Source organism: Pollicipes pollicipes, unplaced genomic scaffold (genome assembly GCF_011947565.3).
Source record: "Pollicipes pollicipes isolate AB1234 unplaced genomic scaffold, Ppol_2.1 Scaffold_5724;HRSCAF=6776_pilon_pilon_pilon, whole genome shotgun sequence".
In the NCBI taxonomy this organism is placed as follows: Eukaryota; Metazoa; Arthropoda; class Thecostraca; order Pollicipedomorpha; family Pollicipedidae; genus Pollicipes; species Pollicipes pollicipes.
The window spans coordinates 48,611,395-48,626,141 of record NW_023596746.1 but is presented as its reverse complement, the minus strand read 5'-3'; the positions used below and the strand labels follow the sequence as shown (position 1 = coordinate 48,626,141).

The 14,747-nt window shown below is 61.4% G+C and overlaps 1 protein-coding gene across 1 annotated transcript in view; it reads left to right on the top strand.

The window, feature by feature from the left end:
* LOC119103132 (syntaxin-binding protein 5) overlaps positions 1-12,952 on the top strand; it is a 90,973-nt gene extending 78,021 nt beyond the window's left edge. The window contains exons 13-20 of the mRNA XM_037226583.1: positions 7,316-7,402; positions 8,031-8,121; positions 8,860-8,997; positions 9,517-9,636; positions 9,982-10,130; positions 10,437-10,611; positions 12,591-12,643; positions 12,937-12,952. Coding sequence (XP_037082478.1) covers positions 7,316-7,402; positions 8,031-8,121; positions 8,860-8,997; positions 9,517-9,636; positions 9,982-10,130; positions 10,437-10,611; positions 12,591-12,643; positions 12,937-12,952 — 829 coding nt within the window. The remainder of the gene's footprint in view (positions 1-7,315; positions 7,403-8,030; positions 8,122-8,859; positions 8,998-9,516; positions 9,637-9,981; positions 10,131-10,436; positions 10,612-12,590; positions 12,644-12,936) is intronic.
* Positions 12,953-14,747: the final 1,795 nt, after the last annotated feature.

The window sequence follows — 14,747 nt, the reverse complement described above, 5'->3', positions numbered from 1 at the left end:
TCTCAGTGTCGAGTTTTCAGGAAACTGAGTTCGGAATAGTGGCTGAAAGTCTGGCCTAATCCCCGGGATATGACCCGCTCAAGCTCCTCCGCCGTCTTGGCTTCATTAGTTTTCGGTCTTTCGCCGGTCGTTGGTAGGTGTTCCAAGTCGCGGTCGCGTCGCGTGAAGGCTTCGTGAGGTTTTGATGCCTCGTTTGGTACGACGTGACGCATACGCGATGATGATGGTACACCCGATCGGTGGCAGACACGGCCGCGCCGCCATGTTGCTGGTGTGCGCGGCTGAATGCCACCGCGCCCGGCTCCGATGACACCGTCTGGCGTGAGGTGACACCGTCTGGCGTGAGGTAACACCGTCTGGCGTGAGGTAACACCGTCTGGCGTGAGGTAACACCGTGTGGCGTGTGGTGACACCGTCTGGCATGAGATGGCACCGTCTGGCGTGATGTAACACTGTCTGGCGTGAAGTAACACCGTCTGGCGTGTGGTGACATCGTCTGGCGTGAGATGACACCGCCTGATGTGAGGTGACACCGTCTGGCGTGAGGTGACACCGTCTGGCGTGAGGTGACACCGTCTGGCGTGAGATGACATCGCCTGGCGTTAGGTGATGCTGTCTGGTGTCAGCCGAGACGACACCTGTGGCGCCGGGTGCAGTTCAAACAGCGGCCGCGCCGCGCCGCCGCCGGCCGACGGCGCCGCACGGAACTGGCTGGCTCTGATGGCGCAGCTAAGGAGAGTAATCGCCGCTCTGTCGCGATGCCGTGCGCCCGCTCGGCGTTATGAAAAGTTTGACGCGCCGTAAAATGGACGTTCTGCGCCGGCGGGTTATAATTGGGAAAGTGTCCCGGGGCCGCCAGTCGTAATGGACTAAACGCTTTTGAGCGCGGCCTGCTATGGTGCGTGACATCGCTTTAATTCCTCGCAGCCAACTCGTTCGGGCGGCATCGAAGTTCGACCCAAACGACTGAGGTCTTCTGAGCGGCTCCCCACGGTGGCTGATTTTGATTTGGACAGGAGAGTTCTGTTGAACGCCTGAAGAACTTGAGGCGATCTGGGCTGTGCTATTTCGGGCTTGCAATCGAAAATCCACCGAATAGGAAGGTGCTTTGGCGATCTTATCGCGCTGTTTTTACAAATTGAGATTGCATTCCTTTTTCTCGTTTTTCCCATTCGTACTCATGCTCTTAACACCCAAGTGCCTCATTGCGTTAAAGGGGCCTACCTGCAACTTGCGGAAATAGCAATGTACCCGTATTTCAGCGTCCTTGTCCGCCCTTCTCCCCACGTGACCCAGCAGCAACCCTGACAGTTCTGTAGCAGACCGCCGCTTGGCCTCGACTTCCAGCGCCATGTCGCCTTCCGCTGCATCTGTGGAGGACCGGTCCTCACACGATGTCAGTAGTCGGAATACGGCGTCTTTCAACGCCACCATCTTCTGTTTGAATCAGCGGCTCTTGTCGCCACGCCTGGGTGAGGCCGACATGAGAGCGGGCAGCGACTGAGCTACCGCGTCGCTCCGTTCTGCGCGATTATCTCGATGTCATTCTGCCCCCGTGTCTGCGTGGCCCCGTGAGCAAGTGCTGTCGCCTGTTTTTAATTGCGTCGTTCCGCCGCGTTCTGAAGCTTTACTGGCGCTGAGGGGTGCGCTCCGTAGATTGTGACATTTGCTGGTCGGGTCTTGTTACCATCCGGTGGGAAACACGCTCAGCAGGAGACGGAGGCTGTTGGCGCCCCCCCCCCCCCCCCCCCGAAACGAGTGGATGGATAGCTCGGGCCGGCCGGCGGCGAAGGCCGAGCCTTGGCCCTACTCTGCTGGCGGCCCGGCCGGAAATGGCCTATTTATGCCGCTAATGACTCCATTACGGGCGCGATCGTTACAAATAGGTGCCGCCCGAGCGGCTAGGGTCTGGAACTGCGTTCCCCTCTGATTAGAACGCCGGCATAAAAGTTCCGCTGTGCCGGTGACTTACGCTAGATATGCTTCCATTGGCCTCGGCTGAGTCCCCTATGTGAGTCGCCCAGGAGCTGTCTGTACTCCCGGTCACCCAGCCGTCTATGCTCTCGATCACCCAGCCGTCCCCACCTCCGGTCACACCGTCGTCCTCACTTCCGGCCGCCCAGTCGTTCTCACTCCTGGCCACCCTGGTGCCCTCACTCCCGACCACCCAGTCGTTCTCATTCCCGGTCACCCTGGTGCCCTCCCGGCCACCCAGTCGTTCTCACTCCTGGCCACCCTGGTGCCCTCACTCCCGGCCACCCAGTCGTTCTCATTCCCGGTCACCCAGCCGTCCTCAATCCTGGTGACTCGGGCGTCTATTTCCATTCGCTCGAGGGGGGGGGGGGGGTGGAGGCGGAGGCGAAATAAATGGTGCCAGCTCCCTGGCCGGCGAGGCCCACGCTCGCCAAACGGAGAAACGGCGAGACGATTTCACTGAGAATCGCCGTGATGAGAACGATGTTTTTCTGGGAGTGGAGGCCGGCTGCGGGCAGAAATCGCCAGCGATTCCCGCTTGATTCGGGTGATCCCGCAGTGGCCAGCGGCCTGAAGCGTGGACGATGCCGTTTTTCCAGCGTCGATGTTCCGTGCTTCGGTCCGCACGGCGCCAGCGGGCTGGCGGGCTGTGAACCGCGCATCCACTCCTTGTTGAAAACGTTCGGAACCTACTTACAGCAAACGTGGCGTCCATCGTCCCAGAGCTACTCCCTCAGTACCCCGACATATTCTGTTGGCTGCAAACACGTCCATATATTTTTCTGAAACTCCGTCTAATGGTATTTTGTCACCTGTTCTTTCGGCCACACTGCCGTTCTGCTGAATTGCACGTTCAAATGCATATTCTTCAGTAGCCGAGATCTTACGCATCATCATCCGCTATTTTGAAGGATCATGTTCCTGTTGCAAAGAGCGTGACTGAAGGTCAGCTGCGCGTGTCGCTGGTCCCCCTGCTTAAGACCATCGAATAGCCACCGCCTTCGCACTCAGCTGTGACGGGTGTTCGCGGACCGTGGAGCGCCCGGTGCCAGGACCGGGAGAGGCGTCTCCGCTTCAGTGTCCGATGATCAACCGCTAAGGGATTGGGTCTAGCTGAGGAGGTCTGCAGTCTTACCTTTTTTGGGGACAGTCGACAATTATTTTGCTGAGAACCGTTGTTGCGATCCGACAGATCCGGCAGATCCAAACGCCTGAAATATTGGCATGTTTGCGCCTGATCTTTGTCCTCAACGCTATGGCGTACAACGCGGACAAAAATGAACTGGTGCTTGTCCTCCAGAGGGCCCGTGCTAGAGCCACCACTCGTGCTAGAGCCTACACCTCAATAATGCCGTGTTGGTGGCAGATGAAACATTCTGCCAAGGCTATAGAAGCAATCAACACTTCATTCTGCCACGTGCAATTGGAGACCGCAAGATCCGCACTGGAAATCTCCGTGGTGCTGGGACCAGACCGTAGCAGCATGACTAAAATGCAGATAAGCTAGTAAGCGAAGAACGAAGTTTTGACACTGCTATTACTCTTGAGCTGTTATTTAAATCTTGAAGTGTTCTTGCCACTTGGCCAATTGCAGTTAATGGATAGACAAAACTGTGCCCATGTCACAGACATGAACCACTTTTCCGCAAGGTCGTGATACTTAGCTGTATAATTAAAGCAAAAGTGATGTCGCCTATATGTCATGGCTTGTATCACCACGGTCAGTAAAATGCCCAGAACATGTGATCATTGTGAAGACCGAGAGGATTTCCGGCATCCATAATGGTGAAGTCAGTGATAAAAATGCTATGAAATGGCATTACTGATCGCTGCTGATTACTACACTGAGTAAAGATTGTTCATGCGAAGCTGGATGGAACTGAGAAATTGATGAGATTCCTCAGTGGAGCGAGGTAACCAACCACTGAACTGCGAGCACATACGAAACAAAACATCGAGTCGAGGTTTCCTCATTGTGGCATATAATTCCTTCAACTAGCAAAATTCTCACAATGTATCATTTGCTGAAACAATCAACACCCTAATGCAAGAATGCTTATGAAACGACGTCACATCTAATGGTGAACTGTCCAGCCATTGACCGGGATCCCAGTGCTTTCCAAAGAGACAGTTGGGAACATCTGGCGGCCAAACTTATGCATACCAGAACTTTTTTGGGATTTGTACCGACAGAAATTATGTTCTCACCTTGTCTTGGTCGCTATGCAAAACCTTTATTTGCAAACAAAGTAAGCGTGAAGGCGACCCGACCGTGGCCTTATTTTTGTTGCATGTGTGTCTGTCCGAGAGTACAACCGTGGGCTTATGCTGCGAATGGAAGGTCCGACCGGCTCGTGGTATTGCGGAGCACCACAGAAAAGATGAGAGCGTTGGGGGGCGAATTGAGTTATGACAGCTCATGAATCATGTGCTGTTCGTTTTGCTTGTGTTTGAGAAATAAGCATCTGAAAAAGGTCATCATCATCTTGAAGAGTCATCATCTACACTTCGCAACATTATTGCGCAGATAATGTACAGCTCCTCGCAAAAGGGCACCCAAAAGGTCAGTTGGGCTTTTCGCTGCTTTCATGTATATATATATATATATATATATATATATATATATATATATATATATATATATATATAATATGCGCTGCACTCGACAACATTTTTTCCACATGCCCAAGTTACTAGTTCTAGCCTTGTTGTAGAGGCTGGGATTAGAACAGCAGGAAATGCCGTCTTACCCTAGCACGTACATATGTTTTCCTTGTTTCCCGCAAAATGTGTCGTTTTGAGCCTCTAAGCGTGCTCGATAAAGTACGTACTGGCGAGGTGCGCGGTGCCCTCCAGTCGGAAATTGCACGCACCCTTGACTAGCCGATGCGGTACGGCTTCTGCGCGGTCCAGCCAAGCGCGACCCTACCAATGAGAGCGGACAGCAGCCTTGTCGGGAAATATCAGGGCTTATTTTAACATCTGAAGCGCACTGTGTTGAAAAACCACGGCTTTGGGCTACACGTGACAGACTATGAGGACCTAACAGACACAATAGTTGCATTTCCAATATTGTTTGGGCGTGCAAATGCCTTACATGGTAGCCTAGATGCCAAGGCGAACAGACCCAGCGGGTTTTAGTCATTTGTAGCAGGCTTTTGAATAGGTATTTGAAGAAATAGCCGTTGGTGGATCCAGCAGAAAACGGTGGGGCTTGGCCCGAATGGTCAGTAGTTTGGGATGCGCGGCGGCAGACATTAAATTAAAGACATGCGTTGAGACGAGCAGTGTGTTGGGTGATCCTATGCGCTTGGCGGCATGGACACGCTAAAAAAGATGCTGCCGCCTGATGTATCAGCCACTGACTGAAGATATGAAGCATGACACCAAATTGACAATGCTATAGCAGCAAAGCTAGTCAAGCAGCCTGTGAGAGGAAAACGCTTCCAATTAGAAATTTAAGAAGAAAAACAGCAGACGTTTGAATGAAGTGCGTATTTGGAATCGCTAAAGACTGAGATGATGGATGGAGAGCTGCGTGTTCGCTGTACGTACATTGCGGCCTTGTGCGTCCACCCTGTCCCGTCCCTCGGTCGGAGCACAGCGCTGCTGCCTGGCTCGCACGCCGCGGCTGGGCACCATGGCTGCCCCGCATCTCCCGGGCCGAGAGTGCCCCGGGCAGTGCGGCCCGCACGCGCCGTCGGCCATGACGCTGCTGGCTTCCGCGGCTCATCTCCTGTGTGGTGCTGCATCGATCGGCGCGTACGCACTATTGCCAGGCGGCGGCGGCGGCGGCGGCGCCTCGTCACGCTGTCTTCAGTGTCGACGAAATTGCCGTCGGCGGCAGCCCGTCATCGGCACGCGCCGCCGCCGGCTCATGTCGGGCTGTGCTGAGCGCGGCTCGCCTGCGGCGCGGGACGAGCCCGTGGCGACGGCAGCCACCGGCGCCGGGGCGCGGCCTCGCGCCGCCGCCGCCGAGAGCGCCTGTCAATAGGGATCGGCTGATGCGCGAGCGATGGGCAGGGACGCTGCCGACGCGGCGCGCCGTTAATGGAGGGTTGGTGGGCCCGGTCTGAACGTAGCGCGGTGGCCGGCGCGCTGTAACGCGCCTTGGACGGGTCGGAGAAGCCGGGAACCGTCGGCTGTCTCGGCAAAGCCGGGAGCCTGCGGACGTCTTTGGGGAGGCTGAGGAGCATGTGCACGCCCCGGGGAGGCCGGGAAGTCTGGAGGGGCCGGTCCGGTGCGGTCCGCTCGGCTGTGCAGGCGCCGGCGGTCCTGTCGCCGGGACCGTGCGCGGACGGTCGGCGGTGGCGTCCGTGCGTGGCGGCGCCTGGCGCTCCAAAGTGCCGCTGTCGGCAGCGCACCACTCACGGCTGTAATCGGATCGGCCCGCCGCCGCCGCTGCCGCCGCCGGCTATCTCTCGCTGCCCTGCCGGTGTGGTGATGGTGTCGGCTGCCCAGCTGCCGGGAGGCGGGAGTGGCGCCGCCGCTGGCCGTCTCTCGCTGCCCTGCCTGGGTGGTGGTGGTGTCGGCTCCGCAGCTGCGGGGAGGCGGGGGGAGCGACGCCGCCGCTGGCCTTCCCTGTTCTGTCGGAGTGGTGGGTGGTGTCGGCTCCCCAGCTGCGGGGAGGCGGGGGAGCGACGCCGCCGTTGGCCCACTCTCCCTGTTCTGTCGGAGTGGTGATGGTGTCGGCTCCCCAGCTGCGGAGAGGCGGGGGAGCGACGCCGCCGTTGGCCCACTCTCCCTGTTCTGTCGGAGTGGTGATGGTGTCGGCTCCCCAGCTGCGAGGGAAGCGGCGCGGCCACGTGGCGGCCGGACCCCGCGCCGCAATAGGAAGGGCTCACGGCCTGGGCTGGGCTGATTGGTCCGCGCCGGACTATTGACTGCGTTCGGTGGCGTCCTTCAGAGTGGAGTCCCGATAAAGCTAGGAGCTGTGCTATGTGATTTTTATACCTCATTAGCATCCCACACCTGAGGTGGTAGCGCTCAGCAGTACGGCCAGAAACCTAGACTAGACGGGCCGCAGAAGTTGTGATCTTGAAACCCGGTTGGTGTAGTATTAGTCGTTTAACGAGTTTCTGCGGCGCGAAATGTGCTAAGCATTGTTAAAACGTCTTCGAAAATCCTCTGATATTAAGGTCTTGGTCGACCTTTAATGCACTGATGGTTTCACATATGCTTCGTTGAGAAAACAAACCACGGAAATGGTGGCCCAATTCTCGTAGAGTCGTAAATGCTCGTGTCCAAATTCTCGAAGCGATCGGAACGCTCTCAAACGCATCACATGCTCCCAGTGGGAATGATGTGCCTGGTTATCGACGTGTCGTCGCCCCTGCCACAGGACCGGCTTCAGTGAGAAGGAGTGGCCGATCACGGGAGGCAGCTGGGGCACCGGAGGCAACAGCTACCCGGAGATCGTCATCACCGGGTAGGCGTGTCGGCCGGGCGTCTCCAGCCCGCCCGGCGTCCTCGTGGGACCGACTTGTCACGTGACTCTTGCTAGTGACCGACGGCTCTCTTGCTATCCGGATCTCGACTGATCGATGCCCTAGCGTTTCTGACGCTGGATCTAAACGGCCATTTGGGCTCGTTATCGGAGTTCCGAAAGACGTCAGAACATACGCCCCACTTTGCTCAAACCCGGCTTATATGCTGCTCACATGCTGCGTGATGAGGCGCTGTGGCCGGTTTGGTGGTCTGCTGACCTGTGTGTGAATGCTGTTTGTGGGCGTACGTCAGCGTGCGCCGGCGCCGCACGGGGGCAGCGGAGGGGTTGGCCGTGGTCAGGAAAGCGCGGCCCAGCTGGGTGCTGATAGTGTAGTGGTTAACGCGTCGGCGTTAACCACTGCGCGTCTGGGAAACCAGAAGTACTGGGTTCGATTCCCCCACGGTGCCAGACCTTCCCGCCAGGGTGAGAGGCAGGCGACGCCATATAGCCTCAGCAGCTGAGTGCGTGGTAAAGCCCCAGTGACACATAAACACACACAGAACGCGGCCCGGGGTCGGGAGGACGCGACCCAGGGTCTCACGCCCAGGCTCGCGCCGCTCGCCGCCAGGCACGCCGACGGCAGCGTCAAGTTCTGGGATGCGACAGCCGTCACCCTGCAGGTGCTCTACAAACTGAAGACATCCCGCGTTCTGGAGAAAGCAGCGCCGCTCCCAGGTACGACACAGACCGCAGGTGGAGCTCCGCCCGCGGCTGCGGTGCGGTCGCTTGTACGTGCGACACGGCTCGCAGGTACGGAACCGCCCGCGGACCCGCTCGCAGGCAGGGCGCGGCTCCGCAGGTATGGCTGCGTAGGCAGGTGCAACACGGTTGTCAGGTGTGGCAGTGCGTGTGTTGTTTTCTCCCTGGCATGCTACAGCCTCCGACGTTTTCAGACTTGCTGATTGCATTGTTATTTTGCTCAGACCGACTGCGGCGTCTCCACCTGCTCCGCGAACTTACCTCATTAGATAAACTAACCGGGAAATGGAATTTGACCCATGTGTAGTCATATTGTCGGCGTCCTTTGTGGTGCAATATAAATTGAAGCTGTTGCTGGGAAGCACAAAGACACGGCAACTGTCGCTGTGGCTTCTGAGTGAACTCGTCTTTGTTTATTCATGTGAAGCGCTGTCGTCCATGATGCAAAGTGGTGCCTGCGTTGTTGTAAGGAAACACCGGCGTTTCATTGCGTTCGTGGCCTCTCCCGTGTTCGGAATGTGCTGCAATGCGATTGTGAGGGCTGTTGCAGCGGGGACGGCTGTCGCTGTTCGGTGGTGGCGCCCGTCACATTTAGAGAGTAACCACTAGCACCCGGTGCTGACGAGCGCGGTCGGCGGTCTCCCGCGTCTCGGGCGGTTCTGACCCGTGTGCTGACGCCCAGCCTCGCTGCGCCGCAGGACGGCGAGGCCGAGGACCAGCTGGCCGTGCAGCAGGTGGTCATCTGCCCCGAGAGCCGGCAGCTGGCCGTGGCCGGCGCCTCCTCCTACGTCATCCACTTCCGCTTCAGCAAGCACGAGAAAACATCCGAAATCCCGGTTAGTTGGGCTTCGAGCAGACGCCCGGATGTACCGCCTCTCGTCACTTGGTCAATGCATGCACTGATCGGCGTGTGTTGAGTCTGTTTTTCCACATGGGTGGCAACCGTGTTTGATAAAATTGTGAATGGTACTTTTGCTTCACCGGTGCGTGTCGTACGCTTTTAACAGTGAAAGCACTTGACGTACTGGAATGGGGCAGGTACCTGGCCAAAGACTTAGCCCCTGTCCACATCTACATCTGACATCCCCGCCCGTTCGCTATGCACGTACAGCGCCAGTGTCGATGACCTGGCCAAAGACTTAACCCCTGTCCACATCCATATCTGACGTCCCGCCCGTTCGCTATGCACGTACAGCGCCAGTGTCGATGACCTGACCAAAGACTTAACCCCTGTCCACATCCATATCTGACATCCCCGCCCGTTCGCTATGTACGTACAGCGCCAGTGTCGATGGTGACGCGCTGACGGCGAGGCGCGCGCTCTCGTGTGACGCCGCCGCCGCTCGTGCCGCCAGTGTCTGGAGATTCCGATCGTGTACGAGGCGTACGGCGATCCGGACCGGGCCTCGCCGGACGGCGAGACCTCGTCCACGCTGCGACCCGCCAACTCCATCATCGGTGACAACGGCAGAAAGGTGCGGCGGCGGCCGACCGGCGCGCTGCTGTCGTCCGCCCTCCCGAGCTGTCCGGTGTTCTCACGCGAGAACTGTCTCACTCAGCTGGGCATTACTCTGCCGCGCTCGCTCACTCTTCCCTGCTGTTTCACTCTGTTGTCGCCATTGTTGCTCGCCCACTGTCGCGAACTCGCACACTCCCGCCTACTCCTGAGCTTCCACACCATTTTGCTCCCTGCCTCTGATATAACCCTCCCCACTCACGTCCGTGCTGATCCTCTCTCGACACGCTTCACTTGCACGTGCGTGCTGAGCTGACCTTGTTTGGGTGACCTGTGTGACCCACGTGACCTGTGACGGGGCCAGGCGGAGCTGACGCTGCCGGTGCGGTGTCGGACGGGGCCGGTGCGCCGGGGGCCCGGCTACCAGGCCGAGCTGGTCTGCGTCACGCCGTCGGTCAACGGCGAGCCGCCCGGCGCCATCAGCAGTCTCGCCATCAACTCCGCCTACGGCCTGTGAGTGCCACTGCGACTCGCCCGGCCGATGTGATGACCGCAACTTCGCCGGGGCCGACACGCCTTTGTACACCTTGAACTCTTGCTGTAGCCTGCCGGTACGCCGTTAACTCGGGATTGCTGCGAGTTTTGAGTTCTCAATTTGCCTTGTCGATGGCGTGCAGATCAACGGGCAATATTTGTGCGAGTGCACCAGGCCTCGTCACACCCGTGAGCCAGACAGCCGGGCGCTGCGCCGGCTGAGCGACCGCCTGACACGCCTGGCGGGGCCGGCGCGTGCTGACGCCGGCTGGCTGGCGGCCGCAGGATGGCTTACGGCAACGAGAGTGGCCTGGTGATCGTCGACACGATGCAGCGGACCTGCCTGCTGAACCTGGGCACGCCGGACCTGTACGGGCCGGCCGACCCGTACCAGCGCGCGCCACGCTCGCCCAAGCAGCGCGCCGACGAGGACCTGGGCCTGTCGCCGGACTCCGAGCAGGTCAGCCGGCGGGCGGCGAGGTCCGGTCCCGCGCTGCCGCCCCCCGGGCGCCTTCATCCGCGCGGCCCAGCCGTGACGCTGATGCAGTGACGCGCTCGCCGCTCAGAAATAGCTAACGGGCGCGCAGCGGCTCATCCCGGCTGCGTTTTATGGGCGGCTGGCTCTGCGGGCCGGACGGCGGCACGTGTGTAAAAGTCGGGCTTTACGTCCGGCGGGCCGGCTGCCCAGTGGGTCGGCGCGGTGACGGGCCGTTTCGCGAGCGCCGCCGCCCAGCCGCCTACATTTGGGAGCGGCCCGGCCCGGCGCCCGGCGGTGGGGGCGTGTCGGCTCCCGCGGGCCCGCCAGCAGCAGCCGCCGCCCGGCGGATTAGTTATACTGGTGACGGAGATGCGCCGCCGCTTGGACAGAAAGCGCCGTCGTCCGCCGTCAACTGAAAATAGGGTGCCGGCGAGTAGGTGTTTGCTTTAAACTCCCATTCGCTTGACATTAAGACTCGTTTTCCGCACCGTTGTCCACCTGATAAATGGCGGACGCGCGCTAGGCTGGCCCTGCCGTGCTGGTCGCTGCTCGCTGCTCGCTGCTCGGCCTGCGCTCACTGCTCCAGGCGGCGGCGGGGCGGCCACTCTGTTCCAGCCCACAAAAGCGCAGCCTGTGTGTCTGGCGGTCCGGCCCCCTGGGAGCGCGCTGTGGGGGCGGGGGCCGGGGCGTGGGCCGATTTACGGTGGCAGGCTGAATTATCCAGGCAGCCCCGGTGCCGGCGAACGGCATCGTCAATAGGTCTCCATAAATACGGAATGTTGGCCAACGTCGCTGCCAAACTGCAGCCATGTCGACAGACGGAGACCAATGCCTGATGGACTGGCTGCGCTGGTCGGCCGGCACCCGATCATGTCGGGGCTAGACTGGTGGCGGGGCTCGTCTGCCGATAGCGGAATGGGATGAGAAGGTCTAGATTATGGCTCTATTTTCACATCGACAACGAACGATCGCCACCTGCTCAAAACATGTCTGGCAGCTGGTTAGAAAGGAAGGCATGTGGAAGCTACATTTTGGCAAGGGCGTGGTGTGTGGGAGCGGGGTTGTCCCGGTGGCCGCGCGGACCTGGCCGGTCGGCAGACGGGCGGCTCTGGCTGGCGCCGCCCGAAACGCTCCGTCACGTCGCTCGCGAACAGGTCGGGCCGGTGAGACGCGGGCTGTGTCTGTGTGAACGGCGGACCCCTGTCGCTGGGTGCGCCCGGGGAGCCTGTGGTCCTTGGCGCCGGCAGCAGCCGGCGGCGGGCGGCGGTGACTTCACGCAGCGCGGAGTGCGCCGGTGGTACCGTGCTGTGATTCCGTCTCCTGTGTGGCTGGGGTGCAGTCGTCGCGCGGCAATCACGGACATAGCGCGGTCTGCTGTCAACTGTTATCATCTCTCCCCGGTGTAGTACGGCGGGGCACCTCATTGACATTGTCTCACTTGCATCTAATGTTCTACCAATGCGAACAAATGCATTGCGTTGAAATGTCGCGGACTTTGGACTGAAGCCCCACATTGGCCGTCTCTTGGGTGTTGAATGTTTCATTGAGCCTGGCGCGTATAGTGCGATTGCTCAAGTGGTCCTGGGCGAACTAAAATGAAGTTTTATAGGATCTCTGGTGGGCGGGTGTGACGTGCTTGTCGCGTTGGTCCCCGTCGCTCTGGCCGAGGCCCATTACACGTAGCAAACGCCGGTGTGTGATATTGGCGTGTTGTTTGTCAACTGCTGTGACGTACTGTGATTTCGCCGCCTGCTGTCAGTGACACCTATTACTGTTCGTTGTGAGCTGTGCGATGTGGACACGGTCAGTTACAGCCAGCACCAATGTCACCACGGCGCGTGATCAGCCAATACCAATGCCACCACGGCGCGTGACGTGGGGTGTGCTGGCAGCGCCCCGCCGCGTGATGCCGCCTGCCGTGTGGTCCGGTGCGCCACGTGACGCCGCCTGGCTTCCGGCAGATAAACGGGCTGTGCCTGTCGCCGACGGGCGGGAAGCAGCCGGGCGGCGGCCAGCGTGTCGCCGCGGCCGCCGGACGCCCGCCGCTCCCGCTCGCAAGGTACCGCTCGCCGCCTGGTCAAGGCGCACAGTGTGATGGAGGAGGCCGGCGCCGCCGCCGGCCGCCGGCGCCGGCCCTACGCTGCGGCTGCGGCGCGCCCGACAGTGCAAGAGTTTCGGTACAGCAGGCCTCGGCCGCCCCCACTGGACGTGTGGCTGTGTGCCGACCCTGGCACGTGGGCGCGGCGGCGCCCCGCCTGTCGTGGCTGCCCCTCACCCTGACGCCCGCTCGCTGTGTCCGGCGGTTAGCGCCAGTCGCGTGTAGGCCGTGTACCCTGTCACTGGCTGTTGTGGCGCCTCCGGCCGGCCCGCTCGCCTTGTCCCTCTCAGCTGTACATATCGATGTGGGCGGGCCCCGGCTCGCCAGTCGCGCCGGAGCTGCCCCGGTCAGCAGGTCGCCACCGCGGCGCCGGCAGCACACCGGCGCCGGCCGAGGAGCCGCCGGCCGCACGCCGCTCGATGTCCCACGGCGCGGACCGGGCCGGGGCGGCGGCGCGCCGCCGCAGTCCGCCCGGCTCGCACTTGGTGTGCTGTCGCACCTAGCTGTACGCTCGTGGTGGGGGGCAGAACAGGCGTCGGCCACTGCCGAGTAGGGAGCGGCTTCGCGGGCGAGGAGGCAGGTGACCCGTCGCCGCTGACATGGAAGCGGATCGGCCCCGCCCTGGCTCGTCTGTACCCGGCCAATCGTGTCGTCACACGGCAGCCGCGTCCCTGTGGGAACGCCCGTCACGGTCCCGTGCGACCTTCAGCCATGTCTGCCGTGTGACACAGCGGTGTGCGGATGCCGCGCCGCCGCCAGCCGGACCGGCGGCGTCCGCCCGGCCGGGCCCGGCCGCGTCGCTCGCCCGTTCGGCCGATGGATCACCGACCGACCGGAATCCAGATGGGGCCCGTTGCAGAGTCGTGTGCATCGGCCGCGCAGCTCTGCCTGGCCAATTCATGGCTGGGCCCGGGGCGATGTGGAACGCACGCGCGGCCCGGCGGCCAACTGGCGTCCCAGCGGCGCCGTTTCGGTCGGCGGTCTCACCTTTTGACCGCCGCTGGGGGCGGTATTGATTGGCCGGCGTCAGGCGGGACCGGTTCACGGCGCGTTAGACAAGCTGGCTCATGGAATGACAGACGAGCGGACCGGGTGTGTCGCAGACGGCTCCAGCAGCGCCGGGAGGGTGTGTGGTAGACGAGTTCAGCAGCGCCGGGAGGGTGTGTGGTAGACGAGTTCAGCAGCGCCGGGAGGGTGTGTGGTAGACGAGTTCAGCAGCGCCGGGAGGGTGTGTGGCAAACGAGTTCAGCAGCGCCAGGAGGGTGTGTGGCAGGCGACTCCGGCAGCGCCGGGCGGGTGTGTGGCAGACGGCTCCAGCAGCACCGGGAGGGGTGTGTGGCAGACGGCTCCGGCAGCGCCGGGAGGGTATGTGGCTAGACGGCTCCAGCAGCGCCGGGAGGGTGTGTGGCAGACGGCTCCAGCAGCGCCGGGAGGGTGTGTGGCAGACGGCTCCGGCAGCGCCGGGAGTGTGTGCAGACGGCTCCAGCAGCGCCGGGAGGGTGTGTGGCAGACGGCTCCAGCAGCGCCGGGAGGGTGTGTGGCAGACGGCTCCGGCAGCGCCGGGAGGGTGTGTGGCAGACGGCTCCAGCAGCCGGGAGGGTGTGTGCAGACGGCTCCAGCAGCGCCGGGAGGGTGTGTGGCAGACGGCTCCAGCAGCGCCGGGAGGGTGTGTGGCAGACGGCTCCAGCAGCGCCGGGAGGGTGTGTGGCAGACGGCGCAGCAGCGCGGAGGGTGTGTGTCGCGACGGCTCCAGCAGCGGGGAGGGTGTGTGGCAGACGGCTCCAGCAGCGCCGGGAGGGTGTGTGGCAGACGGCTCCGGCAGCGCCGGGAGGGTGTGTGGCAGACGGCTCCAGCAGCGCCGGGAGGGTGTGTGGCAGACGGCTCCGGCAGCGCCGGGAGGGTGGTGGCGGACGGCTCCAGCAGCGCCGGGAGGGTGTGTGGCGGACGGCTCCGGCAGCGCCGGGAGGGTGTGTGGCAGACGGCTCCGGCAGCGCCGGGAGGGTGTGTGGCAGACGGCTCC